Below are 19,959 nucleotides of genomic sequence, written 5' to 3'. Positions count from 1 at the left end.
CCCTGTCCACACTAACACGCCTGCAGTTGCTAGCACTGCCCTGGTGATAGTGCAATGGTGGGAGATTTTAAGAGGAGTCGCAGCCTGTGGGAGCAGACCTTTCTAGACTAGCCTTTCCAAACTGCACTCCGCTGGCAAACACGTGGCTGAAGAGTTCAGATTTCCCCACCGCACCCCATAGTGAATCACCACACCTGCTCAGAGAATGTCACTGATTTTAGAAAAAAGAAAAGGAGGACTTGTGGCACCTTAGAGACTAACCAATTTATTTGAGCATAAGCTTTCGTGAGCTACAGCTCACTTCATCAGATGCATTATGCATTCCAATGAATGCATCCAATGAAGTGAGCTGTAGCTCACGAAAGCTTATGCTCAAATAAATTGGTTAATCTCTAAGGTGCCACAAGTCCTCCTTTTTCTTTTTGCGAATACAGACTAACACGGCTGTTACTCTGAAAACTGATTTTAGAGATGCTCCACAAATTCAACTACTAAATATCAGCATGTCACAGGCCGCAGGAGAATTCTGCTTTCTCTCTCTCCCCATTTTGATACATTAGGACCTCACCTCCCAAGCTGTGTCTGCACGGCGCCAGACAGCACCCAAGCAGCAAGGGGCTTGAGTGTGCAGGATCAGCTACACGACATTGCAATTATATTAATATTTTACCTTTCTAGAAGCGCCTCTCATCCTCTCACCCAAGAAGGCACAAAAGGCTGTTGGGGTGGCGGGAGGTGGGTTTGGTTGGTTTTTTTTTAACAAGCCACGGGCACATGAGAATGGTGGAATTCAGGGCTTGGAATGCGGCTGCCTCTGGGATAAGATGTGATGAGCTCAAAAATGTTAAAACACTCATCAGTGCTGAGGGTGACAATGCTCAGATGTGATCACCTGCCAAAAGATTCATTTAATTCTACTGGCGGGGGGCAGTCCCTAAAAACCTGCTTTACTCCTAATGCAGAAGAGCCAAAATTTTCACCTTCTGAGACCAAGGGCTGTTTTATACAACATACTATTTCTATAACCATATACACATGTGTGGGAAAGTATCACCTATTTAGAGAAACATAGATATGATGTGTACCTATAGACAGACAGTTATAAATATGTGTTATACACATTACAGATACATACAGATGTATGTGTGCCTATAGATATACGTGTGCACGCATTATATATACATACATGTGTGTATATTATAGATAAATATAGAGATGAGTGTGCACCCATAGACAGCTATAGATAAATGTGTATATATTATATATCAATGCAAAGAGATAAATTTATGCGTGCATGCCTCTAGACAGATTCTATATGCATGTGTATTGTATGTAGATGTAGATATATGTTTGGCTGAGATATAAAGCCCTCATGTCTCAATTCAAAGTGGCTTTTTCCCCACCGTTCCCACTCTGGCTCCTTTCCCTATTGCTTTGCTCTCGCACAAAGACCAGGTGGATGGCTTAGAGGATTTAATGTGTGGAGTGCATAGGTGAGTAGTGAACCTGCGAACAGTTTCACTCCACCTCAAACCTCCGAGCTCCAGCCTTATATTAGGATTCTGTACATAGCCAGCATCTGGATACCAAATGTGCAACCAGTGGGGAATGTAATTGCAATCCCTAGAAAGAGAGAGAGACAGGTAGAGAGAGAAAATCTTGTCAGAGACATTGGACCTGTTTGTATCTGCTGTTTATTAACTGTGCTTGCTACAGATCTCGGTAAGTAAAGAATAGCTAACAGGGCTTAACGGCCTGGAAAGGAGAGAGCAAGGGGTGGGGGCAAGGTTTTAAACAATCTTTGTACAAAAGGAAAACAAAATAAATGAAAACTAAAAAGGGCTAACAGAGGAGAATGACACGTGTATCAGAGGGGAGTGGGGCAGTTCGGACGGTCGCGTCTTGCATCTCAAATCAGCATTCCCGAAAAAGCCTTTTCACACACACCCCCAAAAAATACGACAGCCTGCTGCAGTGCACGGCATTAATGGAGTGTGGGGGCAATTATCTGCACTCTGTCAAGGACTCTGAAATTAACTGGGCTTTAAAGAGGTCTGAGCGTAGAGTTAGACACTTTCCTTGGAGAGGTTGGTGCAAAAATCCCAGTGCGATGCTTGGAAAAATCTGTGTGGGGCGTGAGCTGGAGATATTGGAGAAATTATCCAAAAGGACCATCGCCAACCCCAAGGTCCCACGGAAAGTGCTGGCAAGCAGAGATCTTGAAGACAAGGCCAGCTGGAAGCCTGGCACTGAATGCGTGCGCTTTCCCAGTGGGCTCTAACTGCCCTGTTCAATCCCCCATCATCTCTACCTGGCATCGACCGCTCCCCAGAATAATAAAGACGTGTGCCCCTTGCTCCTCTACTTTAAATAAAAGTGTTTTCACTGAGCCAGATTCACCTTTGCTGCAACTCCACTAAGTCAGCAGATCCTGGTGATTAATTTGGCCCATCACAGTTTAACCGTTGCCACCTAAGTTGTGTATGAGCAAAACCATCCAGATCCCAGACTAGCCAAAAGAACCTAAGTTTCTGGGGTTTTGTTTTGTTTTTTGTCTCCTTCATAGCTGCTATGCACTGAACTCCTGGGTAAAGCACGACCCATGCCAGCAGCCAGCGCCCTGGAGTACAAAGAAGTGCCTCTTCCAGATGCCTTTAGCTAAAGCTTTTCAGGTAGGAGACTCCACCGTTTATGGGGAAATAACACAGACAACAGTGTGTGCACGATACGTGGATTGGGGGAATTTGTCCCCACTGAGGGACAGGGGAATGCGGATCAGCCTTCAAACCTGCCCTGTCTGAAAGGGAACCTCCCACTCACATCCAAACAGCAAGACGAACTCTGACATCTCACCAACTCATCTGCGAGCACCTGAACCCCACTCTGGACAGGGCTGAGATCGGTGCCTGGACAGTCCCCAGAAAGCTCTTCCCATTGGGGGGAGTGTCACTGAGCATCACCATGCAGTTGGTCATCTGCCCCGTGGCCTGCCCCATCCTAAGGGTTTACCTCCCTGATGGGGACTATTTGTCCAGCTTGCTGATCCCAGACTTCCACAAAACTGGGGGAGTGCAAGAGAGCAGAGAAGAAACCCCAGAGGCGCTCACACAATAAAAATCAAAAAAATAAATCTTCCGAGGCAAAGAAACAACTTGGCAGGTAAATACAGGGCATGGGTAAACGTTAGACCATTTACGGTGTTTGTCCCTCTACTGGGAACAGAGAGAAAAAATACGTAATACGCTGCACATTTCTTCCTTTCTATATATATAAATATATGGCTGCATACACAGGACCTGCATTTGCTGCAGGAAAGCTGTCACTCTAGAATTACTATAACCTGCCTATTACATAGTTGCAGGTAGAGTGGGGAACGGAGACAAATATTAAATCCACAGTCCTCCCTCTGCCTTTGTAGAGATTTTCAATCATGCACAGGACAGTGCGGGCTTGGTGGGGTTTTTGGCCGTACAGTATCAGAGAGCCCTCTTGGAGTGAAGTCGTTCCTTCCCACTAAACAGCCGTACTCCGAATGCAGCTACCAGAGTTCGTAGAGGTGAGTTCCAATCGACGGACATAACGTGAGCCAGCTAGCTGGAGGACAGATTTTGGAAGCGTTTCAGTATTGGTTCTAACTGATGGCATGAGATACATACGTGCCACACGCACAAAACTCTCTCAACTCCCCACGCTCCATCGGCTTTGCCTTGCCTGTATTTTTAATTCAACCCAAACAATTGGCTCACAAGCCCTACAGATAAGGGTTCCCTGCCAAATGGATTAAAAATATATGCAATGTCTATGTGGGTGCTGCATAAGAAAACCCCCCCGCTCGGGACCTTTAAAACTCTAAGGTACAGCACTCTAGAAAATATACTGGAGCAAACAATCCTGCATTGGCCGAGCAATGGACTGGAGTTCCAAATCAGGTTCTTTTCCATCACTAGAAATTAAACATTCATGGTTTGTACGTTGGGGTTTGCATGCAATCATATAATGGCTTGAGTGAACCAATATGAAAGTCCCTCCTTTTAGATATTATAGTCAACATGCATGTAACATAGTATGACATAGATTTGTAGAGATACATCTATGGATGGGAAACACATATGTCCATTTTACGCGGCTTGATTGGGGTGTTGACAGCTTCATGAGAACAACTGCTACCGCCATCATTTAAGCCTATATAAAAGTATTATTGTGTATATATTACACACACATACACACGCGCGCGCACACAAATAAATGTGTGTATATAAGTACATATATGTTGTATATAAGTGGGTGTATATATAGAAAGAGAGCTAGAGCTAGATATAGATATAGATACATGATCTAGCTAATCTCTCCTACAGGTATTTCGATACTGCCCAATATGAGACTTATTTAATAAAATTTATCTATCATTTTCCAAATGCATGGTTAAAATACCCTTATAAATACGTCCCTCACAATCTATTGAGACTACCTGTATTAAAAACGTGTACAGAACGGGTAGACCATAGTGTCTCAATTTACAATTCATTTTTAATTTGGTCACAATTATCGAGTGTGGAATTACTGTGCAACTCGGACAAATCATGTGGACCGTGAGATTTAACATTGGCTTCTATGGAGTGTAAATTATAATACAAGTCGAAAGGAAAAACATGTATTGCAAAGCCAAGCGGGCGGGTTTTAAGGATTATGGTTTTGTTCCTTTTCTTTCTTTCTTTTTTAATATTTCTCATTTCTCCTTTATTAAACAAGATGGAAAAGAACATAAATCAAAACGGAAAAGGACAAAAAATAGTTTTTTAAAGGTTGAAGCAAACCTCTGCCATCTCTAGAGGTAAATAAATAAAAACACCACTTGTTGGTTTTTTAAAAACCGAACAGAAAACTCAACAGAAATGTCTGTGTTTACTACATCTAATAAACTGCCCTAAATTTCCTGCACTCAGTCACGCAGAATGGAGACATACACATGTGGCACACCACAATGCGGGACAGAACCGCATCAGGAAAATTCGGCACCTTTAACTGGATCCAAATGCTGCTAATGCATCTCGCTAAAATCCACTGACGCTGTTCATTGTTTGTTTTTCCTTTCCTCCTTTTGCTTTTTTTTTTTCATTTTTCCACCCCCTTGCCCTATTTCTTTTCTTTACAGATATACTTTCCTTGTGAAACATTATTTTAAGTGGTAAATACCCCAACTCCCTCCTACATAACCCCACCCCGGGGCTTGGACAGAGGCGCTGTGGCAAAAAGGGCAATTATAGTGGTGTTTCATGAAGTTGGGAGGTAAAGGTCACGAGCCTTATAACAGAAGGTGAGCATCATTACTGAGATCTTTATATCAAGGGGGAGTGAAGTACCATCAATTAATTTCAGCTTTTAGTACTATTGTAACAATACTTGAGCACCTAGTAACAGAAACTGACCCAAAATAACTGGCAGTACTGTCCCCCAGTTCCAACGACCTTGATCCTAAAGCTGGATCGGTCAGATAACATATGTTAAAGCCACATCCATTCTGTCTTGTAAGGGCCCTCGCACATGTTTGGCATTTAACAGAACAAAAGAAAAGAGCAAAGGCCGTGGAAGCTGGGAAGGAATTGAAGCTGTAACCAAAAACTTAGTAAGGGTGGGTGGTGGTGGGGGAATCTCTCCTTTCCAACCCCCCACAAAAATGCGAGAGAGATAATAAAATCCATATGCAACAAAATCGGCCCATAAAGAAGCCATTACTGGGATGCACGCACAAAAGGATGGGATTCCCAAACTTTAGGGTTATCGTATGAGCAAAGCAGACACGACGCTGGAAGAAACTGTACATTTGAGGATCCTGTTTATCCCTCCAAGAGAACATGTGATGGCTGGATAAATAAAGCTCGTAAGAAGACTCTTAACATTCTCCTAACCCTGTGTGCACCTAACAGTCTATAGGTGACTATAGATACATTATATAAGTGACATACTAGTGAGACAGACCGACTTGCACCACAGACCCATGTACAAGTTGTCTCACCAGCACCCACTTCGTACATCATGCTATGCTCATTTGGACAGAGATCCTCACTGAAATACAGTTGGGAGAGCTCTAATAAAATGAAAAAATTTCACTGGAGATCAACTCTAGAATGAAGAGTCCATTCAGACTGTCAGGAACCAAACTGGAAAATAAAAAGTTCTCTATTAAAGGTTCCCCTTGGAGCTTTCCCACAGCAAGAGGGGGGAAAATATCTCTAGCACTGGAAGCGCAAAAGGTCTCCCCATGTCAGAAGCAACATTTCATCTATTTTGCTACCTATTTGTCTATTTCACGATTACAAGGGGGGCACAGGTCTTTACATAAGGATCAGCTAAGGTTCATGTTTCCATACTTGCGCGGATTTAACACTCTGCAGGTTCTGAAGATAGCCGAAAAATACGCTTTTTACCCAAATAAAAAAAACAAGATCTAAAGGAAACAGCACATATAAACCATCTAGTGAATAAAATTAGTACAGTTACTGTTCCTCCAAACTCAATGATCATTATATTTAGTTCCATATAGAGAAGATTTCTGTGATTAGCGGAACTTTTTTTTTTTTGAATTGTAAAAAGTAGGCTTTCTATGGAATTGTCTACTTATTTGTCTATTTCAAGTAGTTTGGGGGGGAGGGGGAAATCCTTATGGTCTTAGTCACCTGAGTTGTGAGGGGGACGATGATTTCATTTTGATTTAAAACTCAAACTATTTTGTTTTCCAAAAAAATTCAGACTTAAAAGAATTACAACAAACCTGAAACTTTGTTTTGTTTAAATTAACCTCTAAAAGAGCAGAATTAAATTCAAAGACAAATTAAAGTGACCAAATACCATTTTTTTCAACAGCAATGAAAAGAGAAAAAAAACTTTAATTTTTTTCCCTCCTTTACAGTATTTGGGAAATCTTGTTTCCCAATTCTCAGGTTTCCACACCACATGTAATCACTGTTTTGTGGTCTATTTATTAGACACTGGTAGACTGAATAATATTTCGCAAAAGCCATTATGAGCCTCTGAACACAGATAACCCATTTTCTAGTCTCACCACTGAAGCAGCCATGGGAGTTTATTTTAAATAATCATGTGGCAGTACAAGATGCCTTTTGTTATATATTTCGGGTTCTCACAGAGTACGTTCATGGCTCCACAGTATACATTTCACACAGTTAAGCTTTCTTTTAAAGTCAAACTGGAAGGTCCATTCTGTTTTCAAGAGCCCCAAATAGTACCAGCTCAGGATCTTGCATGGAAGGGAAAACTTTAATTTTCCCAAAGTTCATCACCAAGGAATATGGAAGAGTTTAAATATCTCACAACAGAAATTGGGCAAATTTAAGAACCCACACCCATGGGTTGCAGAACTCCTAGGTATGGTTCGTAGAGCAGGGCAGGGCGTTCTTATTGGGCTTAATATGAATCTCTAAAGGTAATGTGGCCTTTTTAGGTTCTGACTTCCTGAGAAATGGAAATCCTCACTACTGAAAAATACACACTAATCTGCAGCCCTCCTGCACTTCAGGTAATAACAACATTACTTTCCCACACAGACCTCATCTTTATACCTACTGCAGCTCAGACCAGGAGCGAGGCTTCTTCTTCAGCCATTTGTAAACTTTAAAAAGGCAACTGAGAAAAAGATTCCTACATGAGCCATATTTACCTGCATCCAATATATACCTGAACCAGCAGGCAGTAATCAAAGAAAGATGAACAACTGTCATCTGAGGGAGGGTGTTTAATTCAACAAGAAGAGAGTTCCAAAGTGACGTGTAATTGATTTTACAGTCTGCAGTGGTTCTGAAAACTGCTATAATTTGTTCACCTTGGCTAAGCAGACTCACAACTTCCCAGAATTGGCTTCTGGGTGAATGGGTATTTGGTGCCAGAACCATGTCTGCCAAAAAACAGAACTGTAAAATTAATATCTATATCTATTGGGTTTGCATCAGTTTTGTTTCAACAAGGGCTTACAAGTTTAAAAGTGAAACTCTCGCAAAGCCCCTTAAAACTAGCAGCAGTAAATAAAATAAAATATAATGGTTGGGGGTTTTTTTTCCTGTTAAATATGAGACTTACTGGTAGCTGCAGTCTATTATATATATAAAAGAATCCATTATTCACTGCAAATGGATATTGCCCAGAATTGCTTTTTTTGCAACAAATACTTTTATTAATAAAACATACTGATTTCCTGAGGATATCAAATCACTATGCAAGCGAAGCCAAATAAAATAATAGCTAGACCAAATCTATGTCTATATACACATGTATGCATGTGTATTTCTGCCACTCCCAGTTTTACAACAGAGGAGACTGAATGAGCAAATTGACACCATTCATTATTTAGGAATGCTTTGCTTTGCAACAAGTCAGCAATAAACACCCACCCACCCACATACACACAAACACTAGACAAATAAATTAATGTAGACTGTTTGAAACTCTCCAGGTAGGCATCTCTCTCACTTCTTCGGGAAATCAGGCCTTGGCTGAGCTGAAAAGTTGGTGGCAACTTTCATATAAAATAATCACCCCAGTGTCTATGATAATCCTGCGCTTTCTGCTCCCACTCCCTGAACAAACAGAAAAACCCAGGCACCATCTGATTTGCACCTTTCACCTTATTTGCCTCAGCCTGACTCAGCCTGAATGGATCATTAACTTTGCATTCTGTCCTGATCACCGCCACTGGGCTTTTTAGAGGAGAGGGAGAAGAAAATGTGTGTGTGTGTGTATATATATCTATACCTACATGCATACATAGAGAGAGATCTATCTCCCAAGAGGAACTGCTCTGTTGCAGGCTTGGCGCATCCCTGGAGAATAAAAGACCCTCTTGTCCCAGCCAACACAACCACCCACCAAACAAACACATGTACAACAGCAAAATGATGATGTGAGCCAGATTCTCTCTCCCACCTCCACCAGCCCCCTCCCCCCAGCACAGCTCTCTCTTTACTAGGGCTGCAGGAGAACACTGGGATGTTGGCTCTTTCTCTGATGCTGCCCTGGCTTTGCATAGAAGGGGGGCGGGCGTGGAGGGTGCATGCATTTGGCTTCTGTCCATCTTACCTGGGGTTGCTCTTGTTCCAATAAACAGCATAACGATCCGAGATAACTTTCCCAGCATCATCAGTCCAGACACAAACCCCGACAAGGGCTACCAGCAGCACGGCCACCTCCAAATGCACCATCGTATTTTATCGTCCTTTCTTCCTTCTTTTCTCTCTTCCCCCCTCCCCCCACCTTCCGATGTATCTGCAAGGCTTCGCTTTACCAAGAATGCAACCGGTTCATTTATTCCCAGAGCCTCTGGCTGCCCTTTCTCTTGATGCAACTAAACACTCCTGATTCATTCAGAGCAGTGAATCCCCTTTTGCAATCATTGCTAGGCAGCATGTGCAGTTCCTGTGTGCAGTCGCCCCTTGTTGCAAAGTCTGTTGCAATCGGATCTTTTGGAAACAAAAGTATTGACAGTCTTCAGTATGATCTGGGTGTTACTGGTGTAGGTGGGGCTGTGGGAATTTTTGTTTTAAACAATCCAGCGGTGGATGAAAGTCCGATGGGGTTGGGGGGGGAATTCACGGATAACTTTCTCCCTTCGCCTTGTTCTCGTGCATTCCCTCTGCACCACCGAAGTCCCTGGTTCTCCAACTCTTTCGGTGGTTTTCCTGCAGGAGAAGTGAAAGGATCCCACGTCTTTAAAAACAAAAAATCTTCAATCCAACCGGTGCAAATGTAAAGGAAAACGAGAGCTAGGAACAGCAGCAGTCGGCAGAATCAGGCGACAGGTTGCAAATGATCCCCTTTCCATTCCTGAGCAGTCATGGTCCAGCCCTCTCCAAAGGGGAGCAAAGTCAGCAGGCAAAGCGTGTGGCTCCTCTGGTGCCCGAGAGCACTGCCACGCGGACACAGCCCACGGCTTCCGAGGAGGGAAAGAAACAGAGAGCGGGCACCTTGGCCCTCAGCACTAGCGGTGCAAAGGGGGGAAAGGGGGTTCCTTCAGAGTCTTAGCGCCAACCCATCCTCCCCAGCACTTCCACGGCCCAGCAAAAGAGAGAAAAAATATTTCCAAGAGTGAATAATTTCTCCCCCCACCGCCAAAGCAAACTTTTATCCAAGTTCTTCTTCTCTTAAAGGGCCCCTTCTTCCCTTTCTTTCCCCATTAAAAGAGTTGCTGGGTTGTTGTTTTTTTTCCTGGTGCCTTCCCCACACCTGTAAAAACAGAATGGGAGGAGATCTGGGGAACAGGCTCTGAAAGGCGTGTGCCAAGATCAGCTCCAGCCTACAACAGGTTACTCCCGCGCAGTCCCTTGCTCACAGAAATATGCAGCTTCCCTCTTGCATCCAGGATCCTCCCCCTCTTTCACTTCAGACTGAACTGGGCAGAAACCAAGCGACCCAACATGGCAACGAAATGAAGTGCAAAAGGCAGCGGCTGGGTGTGAGGGCTGGGGGGCAGGAGGCCTCTCCTCGTCCCGTCTCCCCCTCCCCCCCCAACCCCCCTTGTATTTTAATGCAAGAGCAGCATGATCATCAATTAGGCCCCCCCCATCCCTCAGTCCAAAGTTGCAGGGATGTGCAGGCGAACGGCTCCCCTTCTTCCCTGCCCCCGCGGCTGCTGCAGCGCCCGCCCGGGCCGCCCGCTGCTCAGCGGCTCCTTGGCCGGAGTCGCCGGGTGCCGGGGAATCGAACCGATCTTTTCACATTGTTGCCACTTGCGCTCACCCTACCCGCGGCTCGGCCCCCCACTCGCGGGGGCGGGGCGCCGGGCTCAAGGTTGGTTGGCCGGCACCAAGCTCACCCGGGCTTGGCCCCACCTCTGCCGGTGGGGGTCTCTTGCCGAGTCGGTCCGAGCTCTGGGGGGCGAGCGGGAAGGCTTGGAAGTGGCACTCAGCGAGAGCCGGAGCGGCTGGGCTGGATGGACCTGGGCTGCGCTTTTCACGCCCTGTCTCAAGGCTTGGGTGGGTTTAGTTAGGCGTCTGTTCCTGGGGGTCTTTTGAGTGACCCCTGCAAGGGATCAGCATCACAAAAACACAGTCAAAGGGCCCAAATATGGTGTAGGAAGCCAGGCCGACTACCTGGGGTGATAGATCAGATACAATACTCTGCGTTTATACAGCCCTTTTTATCTCTAGATCATCCATGATCAAATCAAATAATAATCTAATAATATGAGAGTTTGCATTGATAGGTCACTTTCATTCGTAGCTCTTGTAGACGGACAACATGTATAATCATACTTAACACTTATACAGCCACTGCAATGCCAGTTGGCCCTTTGCATTCATAGCCCTATCCCATTATACACAGCATCTTTCATCCCCAAACCCCGCACAGACTGTATAACACAGGGGTGGCCTGCTGGCACGCAGTCACCCACCTTCAAGCAGAGACAGAGCAAGACGTGCCCCGAACCCTGCAGAATCACTGATGTCAACTGCGGTGTTTTCGACCCACTGCTGCAGGATAATTTTCTAACACCAGTGCAGGGGAGGAGAACTCTTAGCCAGGAATGCAGGAGCAAATCCGTATGAAAAACACCTTGGGATCGTTATATTCCAAGCAGGCAGACAGGAGCTTGGTTATTTAAGGTCTCTTCTAAAAGACCCACACACAGTAAAGTATATGGTGAGCCACTTACAGGCCTCAGATGAAAGCCTGATACTGCAAAGTGCCCTCACCTTCCAATGACTTCAAGTGAGAGCTGAGGGCACGCAGCACCTTATAGTTTCAGATCCCAAAGCACAAATCATCACCTCAACAGGATAAGCTGATGCTGGGGGGGATTTGAGCCTGCAGCTCCGTCCAGTCTAGTCTAGCCACTCAAATGACAAAGCCATGCCCTCACTCAAATCTAGTATTGCTGAAGCTCCAGATTTATAAAGGTGTTTAGGCACCTAAAGCTGCAGATAGGCGCCTAGTGGACTTGTTAAAAATGACGAGCTGCCCACTGAAGTCAGTGGGAGTCAGATGCTTTTGTACATCTGACGAGGTGGCTAGCGGCATGTTTAGGGTGGCTAGCGGCATGTTTAGGCACCTATTTACCTCTTTAAATCTGGCCCTTAATCTCAGCTACTGCTTTAGTTTTGGAGGAGGGGTGGTTTTTTTAACACAAAACAAGCTCTGTTAGAAAGCACCTTGGATACATTCTCTGGATAGGTGCAGTATGAATACAATACGGATTTGCATAATTATTTAGCAAATCTCAATTGAAAATGCTAGTGAACTGTGGGTGTTACACCCCCCAAAAATAAAGGCAGAATTCTTCCTCCTCCTGTGCAACTGACTTCTCTGTCATAGATATTTAGGTCAGAAGGGACCATTATGATCATCTAGTCTGACCTCCTGCACAATGCAGGCCACAGAATTTCACCCACCACTCCTAAAAAAGACCTCACACCTATATCTGTGCTATTGAAGTCCTCAAATTGTAGTTTGAAGACCTCAAGGAGCAGAGAATCCTCCAGCAAGTGACCCGTGCCCCATGCTACAGAGGAAGGCGAAAAACCTCCAGGGCCTTCCAATCTGCCCTGGAGGAAAATTCCTTCCCGACCCCAAATATGGCGATCAGCTAAACCCTGAGCATATGGGCAAGATTCATCAGCCAGATACTACAGAAAATTCTTTCCCGGGTAACTTGGATCTTACCCCATCTAAAAACCCATCACAGGCCATTGGGCCTATTTACCATGAATATTTAATTACCAAAACCATGTTATCCCATCATACCATCTCCTCCATAAACTTATCGAGTTTAATCTTAAAGCAAGATAGATCTTTTGCCCCCACTACTTCCCTCGGAAGGCTATTCCAAAACTTCACTCCTCTGATGGTTAGAAACCTTCGTCTAATTTCTAATCTAAATTTCCTAGTGGCCAGTTTATATCCATTTGTTCTTGTGTCCACATTGGTATTGAGTTTAAATAATTCCTCTCCCTCTCTGGTATTTATCCCTCTGATATATTTATAGAGAGCAATCATATCTCCCCTCAACCTTCTTTTAGTTAGGCTAAACAAGCCAAGCTCCCTGAGTCTCCTTTCATAAGACAAATTTTCCATTCCTCGGATCATCCTAGTAGCCCTTCTCTGTACCTGTTCCAGTTTGAATTCATCCTTCTTAAACATGGGAGACCAGAACTGCACACAGTATTCCAGGTGAGGTCTCACCAGTGCCTTATATAACGGTACTAAAACCTCCTTATCCCTACTGGAAATACCTCTCCTGATGCATCCCAAGACGACATTAGCTTTTTTCACAGCCATATCACATTGGCAGCTCATAGTCAACCTATGATCAACCAATACTCCAAGGTCCTTTTCCTCCTCCGTTACTTCTAGTTGATGCGTCCCTAGCTTATAACTAAAATTCTTGTTATTAATCCCTAAATGCATGACCTTACACTTCTCACTATTAAATTTCATCCTATTCCTATTACTCCAGTTTACAAGGTCATCCAGATCCTCCTGTAGGGTATCCCTGTCCTTCTCTAAATTAGCAATACCTCCCAGCTTTGTATCATCTGCAAACTTTATTAGCACACTCCCACTTTTTGTGCCCAGGTCAGTAATAAAAAGATTAAATAAGATTGGTCCCAAAACTGATCCTTGAGGAACTCCACTGGTAACCTCCCTCCAACTTGACAGTTCACCTTTCAGTAGAACCCGTTGTAGTCTCCCCTTTAACCAATTCCCTATCCACCTTTCAATTTTCCTATTGATGCCCATCTTATCATCAAGGTTATACATCTCTTTATCTGACTCCCATCAAGATATTTCTCTATCAAGCCACTGTCAACCAATCTTTCTTCCTGTCAGCACGAAGCTATCATAAAGCTGTCCACTTGTCCATCAGTTTTACTTGTTTTCATTCATCAAGCCCAGCCACTAAAAGCCTTTTCCCCACACCAACGGGGCTCACACGTGGTCCCATCATGTATGATCACAGCGGCAATGGCCAGCAAGAGAACAGATTTGGGAAGAGGGGACCGGCCGCTGTTGGTGTAGTGTCAGGCTGCTGTCAGTTGGGCTGTGTAAAACTGCAGCCTGCAGTGCAAGGGAGGGGAAAATAAACTAAAACCAAACAAAAACATATTTTGTCCAAGCAGCAGAGCAAGAGAAGTGAGCTGGAGGCTCAGTAAAAACTAGAGAAGTCCCCAAGTCAAGCTAGAATTGAGATTTTTCCAAGACCTTAAAGCACCTAGAATTGGAATGCTGGGAACCAGGAGAGGACTCTTTAAAGAACAGTGAGTTACTCTGGCCACTCATAAATTCATCAATAGCTTAGCATGGTCTGAGGTGCCCAAAATGAGCTTATGAAGCAGAACTATTGGGAATAGGTTGACTCTGGCCTCGAGCCTCTGGAATGGCATTCACGTGATCCATAACGATAACAAGCTTTCCGTGACAAGGGGAGAGGGGATTTCATACTGGAGAAAAGCTTCTCATGACTTTGACCTGTCAAAAGCTGGAGCGAAACAATGGCATCTGTCCCTAGGAAGAAACAACCCAGGATAAACATTATATGTTTGGACAGCAGGCAGAAAAGGTACCCAGGCTGAGAACTTGCAAATGACCTTTGCCACTTAAACAGTCTCTGATAGAAAGCCTCTCACGTTTGTGCTGATAAGACAGGTCAAAGTGGCTCAGAAAGCTCGAGCATTTCAGGATGGCTGCTTGGTATATAGTATATTACAGATTCTGATGTGGACCGGAGAAGGAAGCATCTGATCATACGGGAGACAACTTCGTTATACCACTTCCAGGGTATAATTTCATGGCTGGTAATCATCTTTCTGATTGTGTTTACGGTAGCGCCTAAAGGTCTCAGTCAGGATCAGAGCCCTACTGTACTAGGCACTGTACAGACACATAGTGAGAGATGGTCTCTGTCCAAAGAGTCTAACTAAATCAAGGAGACAAAGGATTAGCATCCCCATTTTACAGATGGGGAACTGAGGCCCAGAGAGATGCCCAAGGGAGTCCATGGCAGAGCTGGGAATGGATCTGAGCTCCCCTGAGTCCCATTCCATAAGGTCATCCTTCCTCTCAACTCCCTTTGGTTTCAAAACAATTTGCACCTGTTTACGCCAGGGCTATATTCAATCCCTTTTTTAAATCTAAAAGGGGAAAAATGCCTGGACCTGCCCAAGCATCTAGCTGCAGCACAGAGAGGTGGCCCACAGAAATCAGAATTTGGGACATCCGAGGACAGGGGGAGCCTCGTGTTCTTGGAGGATCCCCCTCCAGCTGACTGATGGGACAGAGAGAAGATCCCCCCTAACATGGATGGGATTAGTGGGACCATAGGCAGAGAAAAAGCACAATCCCTCCCATGGTCAATCCCTGACACCGGGCTGCCTGGCCATGTTACTTCCCAGCTGGATGGTGGCTGCTGGCAGGAGGCTTACAAATGCCAATTAAGATCAAAAAACTTTTAACTTCAAACACAATCGAGAGAGCAGAAACACAGAGAGAAATGTTTTCTCCCCCACGGGAGCTTTCAGAACGATGAGAGCGTTCTTTTAAATTCACGGCCAGCTCCCATCCGGGTTACCCCTGTCCTTGCTACACCATCTTCTAAAAATAACAACAATGACACAGCTCACATTTTTGTGTGGGGCTCCTGATCCTGAAGGATCCCAAGCTACACGTACGGGGAGGGACACTTCGCCAAGGACAGAGGTGCAGCCTGCCCTGGGGTGGAACACAGCAACTGAGAACCTACAAGCCTGCCCACAAAAACGTACAGACAGAGGGTAAATGGCATATCTAGCACAACTGGAGCAAGAAGGAGAATTCTGAGAGGCTGAATGTAAACTCCAACTCGGATATTCAGTCTAGCTGCCATGTTAACACCTCTCTTGGGGCTACCACACAATAGTCAAGGGACCAGAGATCTGGCTCTGCTATAGACTTTCTAAGTGACTGCTTAGTTGCTCTGTGTCTCGGTTTTCTGTTCTGGACAGAGGGATGCGGAGGGACAAGGGCAATATCTACATGGATCTGAGGGAGAATTGATTCATTCCTGTTTGCAAAGCACGTTGAGATCCTTCAGCGGAAGGTGTTAAAGCAGAGCAAAGCATTATTAGCTACAGGGTCGGTGACAGCTACAAGTGGGGAGGATCTGGGCTGTACAGCTCATCCAAAAAATAGCCCTCGTGCCCCACTGGCTCAGTATTCAGAGGGAAGAGCGCCATCTACTGAAGCACCAACCAAAACTGATGGGGAGGTGGTCTCCCATCCAACAACTGGATCCAGGCTGACTTTACTTCAGTTATGCAAAGCAACAGGCCGGCAGCAAGCAGAGGGCCTGCCACAGCTACAGCCCAAAGAGGATGATGCCCTGTGTGGCAGCTGAGGGGATCGCACTCAGACCAGAAGGACAAGTCCCAGCAGGGACTGAGCAATAGCCTTCCCTCCGTCACCCTGCATTCCTAAGCCCGCCCAGAGCGGGCTCAGAGGAGATTGCCAAATGCTGGACACAACCCCATCTCCCAGCAGGGAGCTTGGCATCAGGAGACAGCTGGCATTCCCTTCTCACTACCACTCCAATTCCAGTGCTGCTCTGGGTCCATGGTGCTGGTGGGACCCACCTCAAGACATGGACAGGGGGATCAAAAGCTATTGGTGGCATTGGGGCCAGTGGTTTCCTGCAGATATCCTTCCACTGAGCTGGTCTGGTCCTTCCCGTCTTCCTGGTGCTGGCTCCCAAGGAAACCCTGCATTTCTGACCCACCCCCCATGACTACCCCACTTCCCATCCCCGCTGGATCCACAGAACTGCGAGCCACACATGCTAGTGCCCCTCCCAGCTCAGCACCACTGAAGGCTGAACTGAGGCAGCTCCAGCAGAGGAAGATCAGAGGGACGCGGCAAAGTAGGTGAAACGTCTCTCTCAGCACATCAGCTGAAGGACACATTTCCCTACCGCCTGCAGTCACAAATTTAGGCCTCCTCTTATGTTCTATCACACTTACAAGGTAGAGCTGAGCTCGGAGGGGGGGTCAGGCAGAGACTTTTCCCTAGGCATTAGAAGAGAAACTCCATGCTCCGGCAGCTTTAGATTCCCCAGCTGCTTTGTGTGTGTCTGTGAGACATCCAGGATCTTAATCATAATCATTAACAATACCATACATTTTCATAGCACCTTCTTCCCCCATCTCCGCACCCAAAAACTTATCTACGGACACTGGCTCAGGCAGCAGGTTTCAGGTGTGGATCCAGAGTTCAAACACCCCAAAGTCGCTGGCAATGGGATCTGGAATTTGGACTCAGCCCATTATTAAGGCAGGGGTGTGTTTGCAAAAATTGAGACCCGACCCCCCCCACATACACACATGTATGATGTAAGGGATTTAAGATCCATGATGTTGGGGTTTCTGATTCAAGGTTGGATGTGGAATGTGTTTTGCATTTGGCAAATCTCCTTTGAGTTCAGGAAGCCCTGGAGACCCAGGAATGGACACTCTCTCTACTCTCAGGTTTCAGAGTAGCAGCTGTGTTAGTCTGTATCTGCAAAAAGAAAAGGAGGACTTGTGGCACCTTAGAGACTAACAAATTTATTTGAGCATAAGCTTTCGTGAGCTACAGCTCACTTCATCAGATGCATCCGATGAAGTGAGCTGTAGCTCACGAAAGCTTATGCTCAAATAAATTCGTTAGTCTCTAAGGCGCCACAAGTCCTCCTTCTCTCCTCTCAGATGCCCTATCTATGGCATACACAAAGCTACATTAAAGGAACTTTATTAAGGTTGCAAAGCCAAGCCCTCGAATGTTAGGAAATGCCAGAATTAAGGTTGTGGGAGCAACATTAACTCAGCCCACTTGTGGATGTGCATTAGGATACAGTCTTCAATTAACTGATCCCATGTATTATTTTTCCCACAAGGCCCCTGCCCCATTCAGTGCACAGAATGGACAGTGTTCACTTAACGAACAGCTGGTCAATATTTCGTTTTCTCCTCGTACCTGCAATTTTGTTGGCATAGCTCATTCCAACCCTTTCCCCCCACCTCTGCGTGAAACCAGCTAAGCCAGCATGGGCAGTGGGTATCCAAGGCCAGGACAGGCTATGCCTTCCTTAGCCCAGGCCGTGGCCCTGCCCATGTTTGCTACGAGGCCCCACCTCCCTCCCCCATCCCCTGAAACTGGTGTAATCCACACACCTCCTGGGGGTGGTGTTCTGTCCCATCTAGTGGCACCGAGACCACTTAGAGATTAATGAGTCTGCTCCATTGCCTTAGCTAAGGGCCCTGTGGCGTTTAGCTCCTGCAGTAGAGGCTCATGCATTTAGCTCCAGAGGTCCCAGGTTTGATCGGGCCTACCGACAACTGGGGTGTGTCGGTGTTACACTGTCAGGGGTGCAGTTCCAGGGCCATGTAAGCCAGCCAAAGCGCAGTTTTGCTGATGTAACTGCACCTACACCAGCTCTGACACCTCTTCACGCCCCTGGCCGACACAGCTATGCCAGCAAAACTCTACAGTACAGACCTGGCCATATTGACACCCACATGGTTCATCAGCAGGCTTGGAACCTTCAGAGCCACCACACAGAGCTCTACAGCGAGTGGGGGGGGGACACTTCGCTGGTGAGGTACACCAATATCTGCTGACAGCAGAGGAATGGCGAGTCTCAGGAATCCTGGGTTTCGTTCCAGGCCCTGGAGGGGAGCGTGCTCGAGTGGGCACAGAGTCTTCTACTCATTCCCTCCAATGTTGACCCGTCCTGCTGTGTCTCCGTTACCCTGTCCTTGTCCCAGTCCCACTTTCCACTCCTCCAGCATCTCATCCCAGTCCCGGTTTCCTTGTCCAGCCAGTCCTAATCTCTGACCCCTCCAGAGTCCCAATTCCCCCACTCCCAGCTCCTCACGTTATTTGTCTTTCTCCCCCATCCCCACTGGCTTCCAGTCCCAATTTCCCTCCCCAGGATTTTTGTCTATGCTCAGTTTGTTTCATTTCCCGACATCTCCCCCCCCCCCCCCCCAGCTCCTTGTCCCAGTCTCTTGGCCCATTCAATCCCAGTTCTTTCCCCTCATCAGATCTGCCTCCCCCACTCCCTCCCCTGCAGGTCCAGCCTTTGTCCCCTCTATATTTGAATTAAACAGCTTCTTCCTCCATGCTGCAGGGCCCAGCAGGAGAGTCATCAAGAACACAGGATAGACAGTCTCCCTGCACGCAGTTCAGGTGCCACAACTCAAACTGAGACCAGCATGGCCTGAAGCAGTCCAGAGATGCAATTGCAGGGAAAGTCCTGCTCAGCCCTGAGCTGGAGCATGCCCCGTGCGCTAGAGACACAATCTTTGGGAAATTTAGCAGTTAAAAATCTAGGAAGGCTCTGCTGAGCATGTGCAAACTGCAATTTTTCAAAGCTTTATAACTTGGCCAAATCTGAGCAGGTTTTCACAGAGATGGTTAAAGGCACATCCCTGACACAACGGCCACTGCCTGGCAAATTTCAAGTCCCTGCTCTAAAGTATGGGGACATTAAAGCTTTTCAAAGGAAAGGTTGCGAGAATTTTTTAGCATGGGCAAAACAATGTATTTTTCCCTAGGCAGATTCTTTGAAATGGCTTAATTGTTTTGACTGAAATTTTCCAGAGTAATTCGGCCTCAGACAGACACCCAGCAAGGAAAATGTCAGCCCAAATGGTTGAAGTTTGGCAGTTATAAGTGACGGAAAACAGGATCTTATAATGGGAAGCATTGAGCCACCTATTCACGGCTTTGCTACTGATCTGCTAAATGACTTTGGGCAGCTAACTACATTTAGATTGCAAGCTCCTGGTGCAGGAACTGTCTCATGCAAGGTGTTTGTACAGTGCCTAGCACCATGGGGTCAATGATCTTCATTGGGCCCTCTAGATGCTACTATAATATGAACAATAAAGGAATGGGAAAGGGAGGAGACTTCCCATTCCAAGCCCTATGGCTCTAACGGATAAC

At 45.9% G+C, this 19,959-nt stretch overlaps 1 protein-coding gene across 1 annotated transcript in view; it reads right to left on the bottom strand.

The window, feature by feature from the left end:
• EFNA2 (ephrin A2) overlaps window positions 1-10,508 on the bottom strand; it is a 140,564-nt gene extending 130,056 nt beyond the window's left edge. Inside the window, exon 1 of the mRNA XM_084614496.1 lies at window positions 9,088-10,508. Coding sequence (XP_084470622.1) covers window positions 9,088-9,209 — 122 coding nt within the window. The 5' untranslated portion in view covers window positions 9,210-10,508. The remainder of the gene's footprint in view (window positions 1-9,087) is intronic.
• Between the last annotated feature and the right edge of the window lie 9,451 nt (window positions 10,509-19,959).

Source organism: Lepidochelys olivacea (genome assembly GCF_965140295.1).
Source record: "Lepidochelys olivacea isolate rLepOli2 genome assembly, chromosome: 25".
NCBI classification, from domain to species: domain Eukaryota; kingdom Metazoa; phylum Chordata; order Testudines; family Cheloniidae; genus Lepidochelys; species Lepidochelys olivacea.
This window is presented reverse-complemented; position numbering and strand designations above follow the sequence as displayed.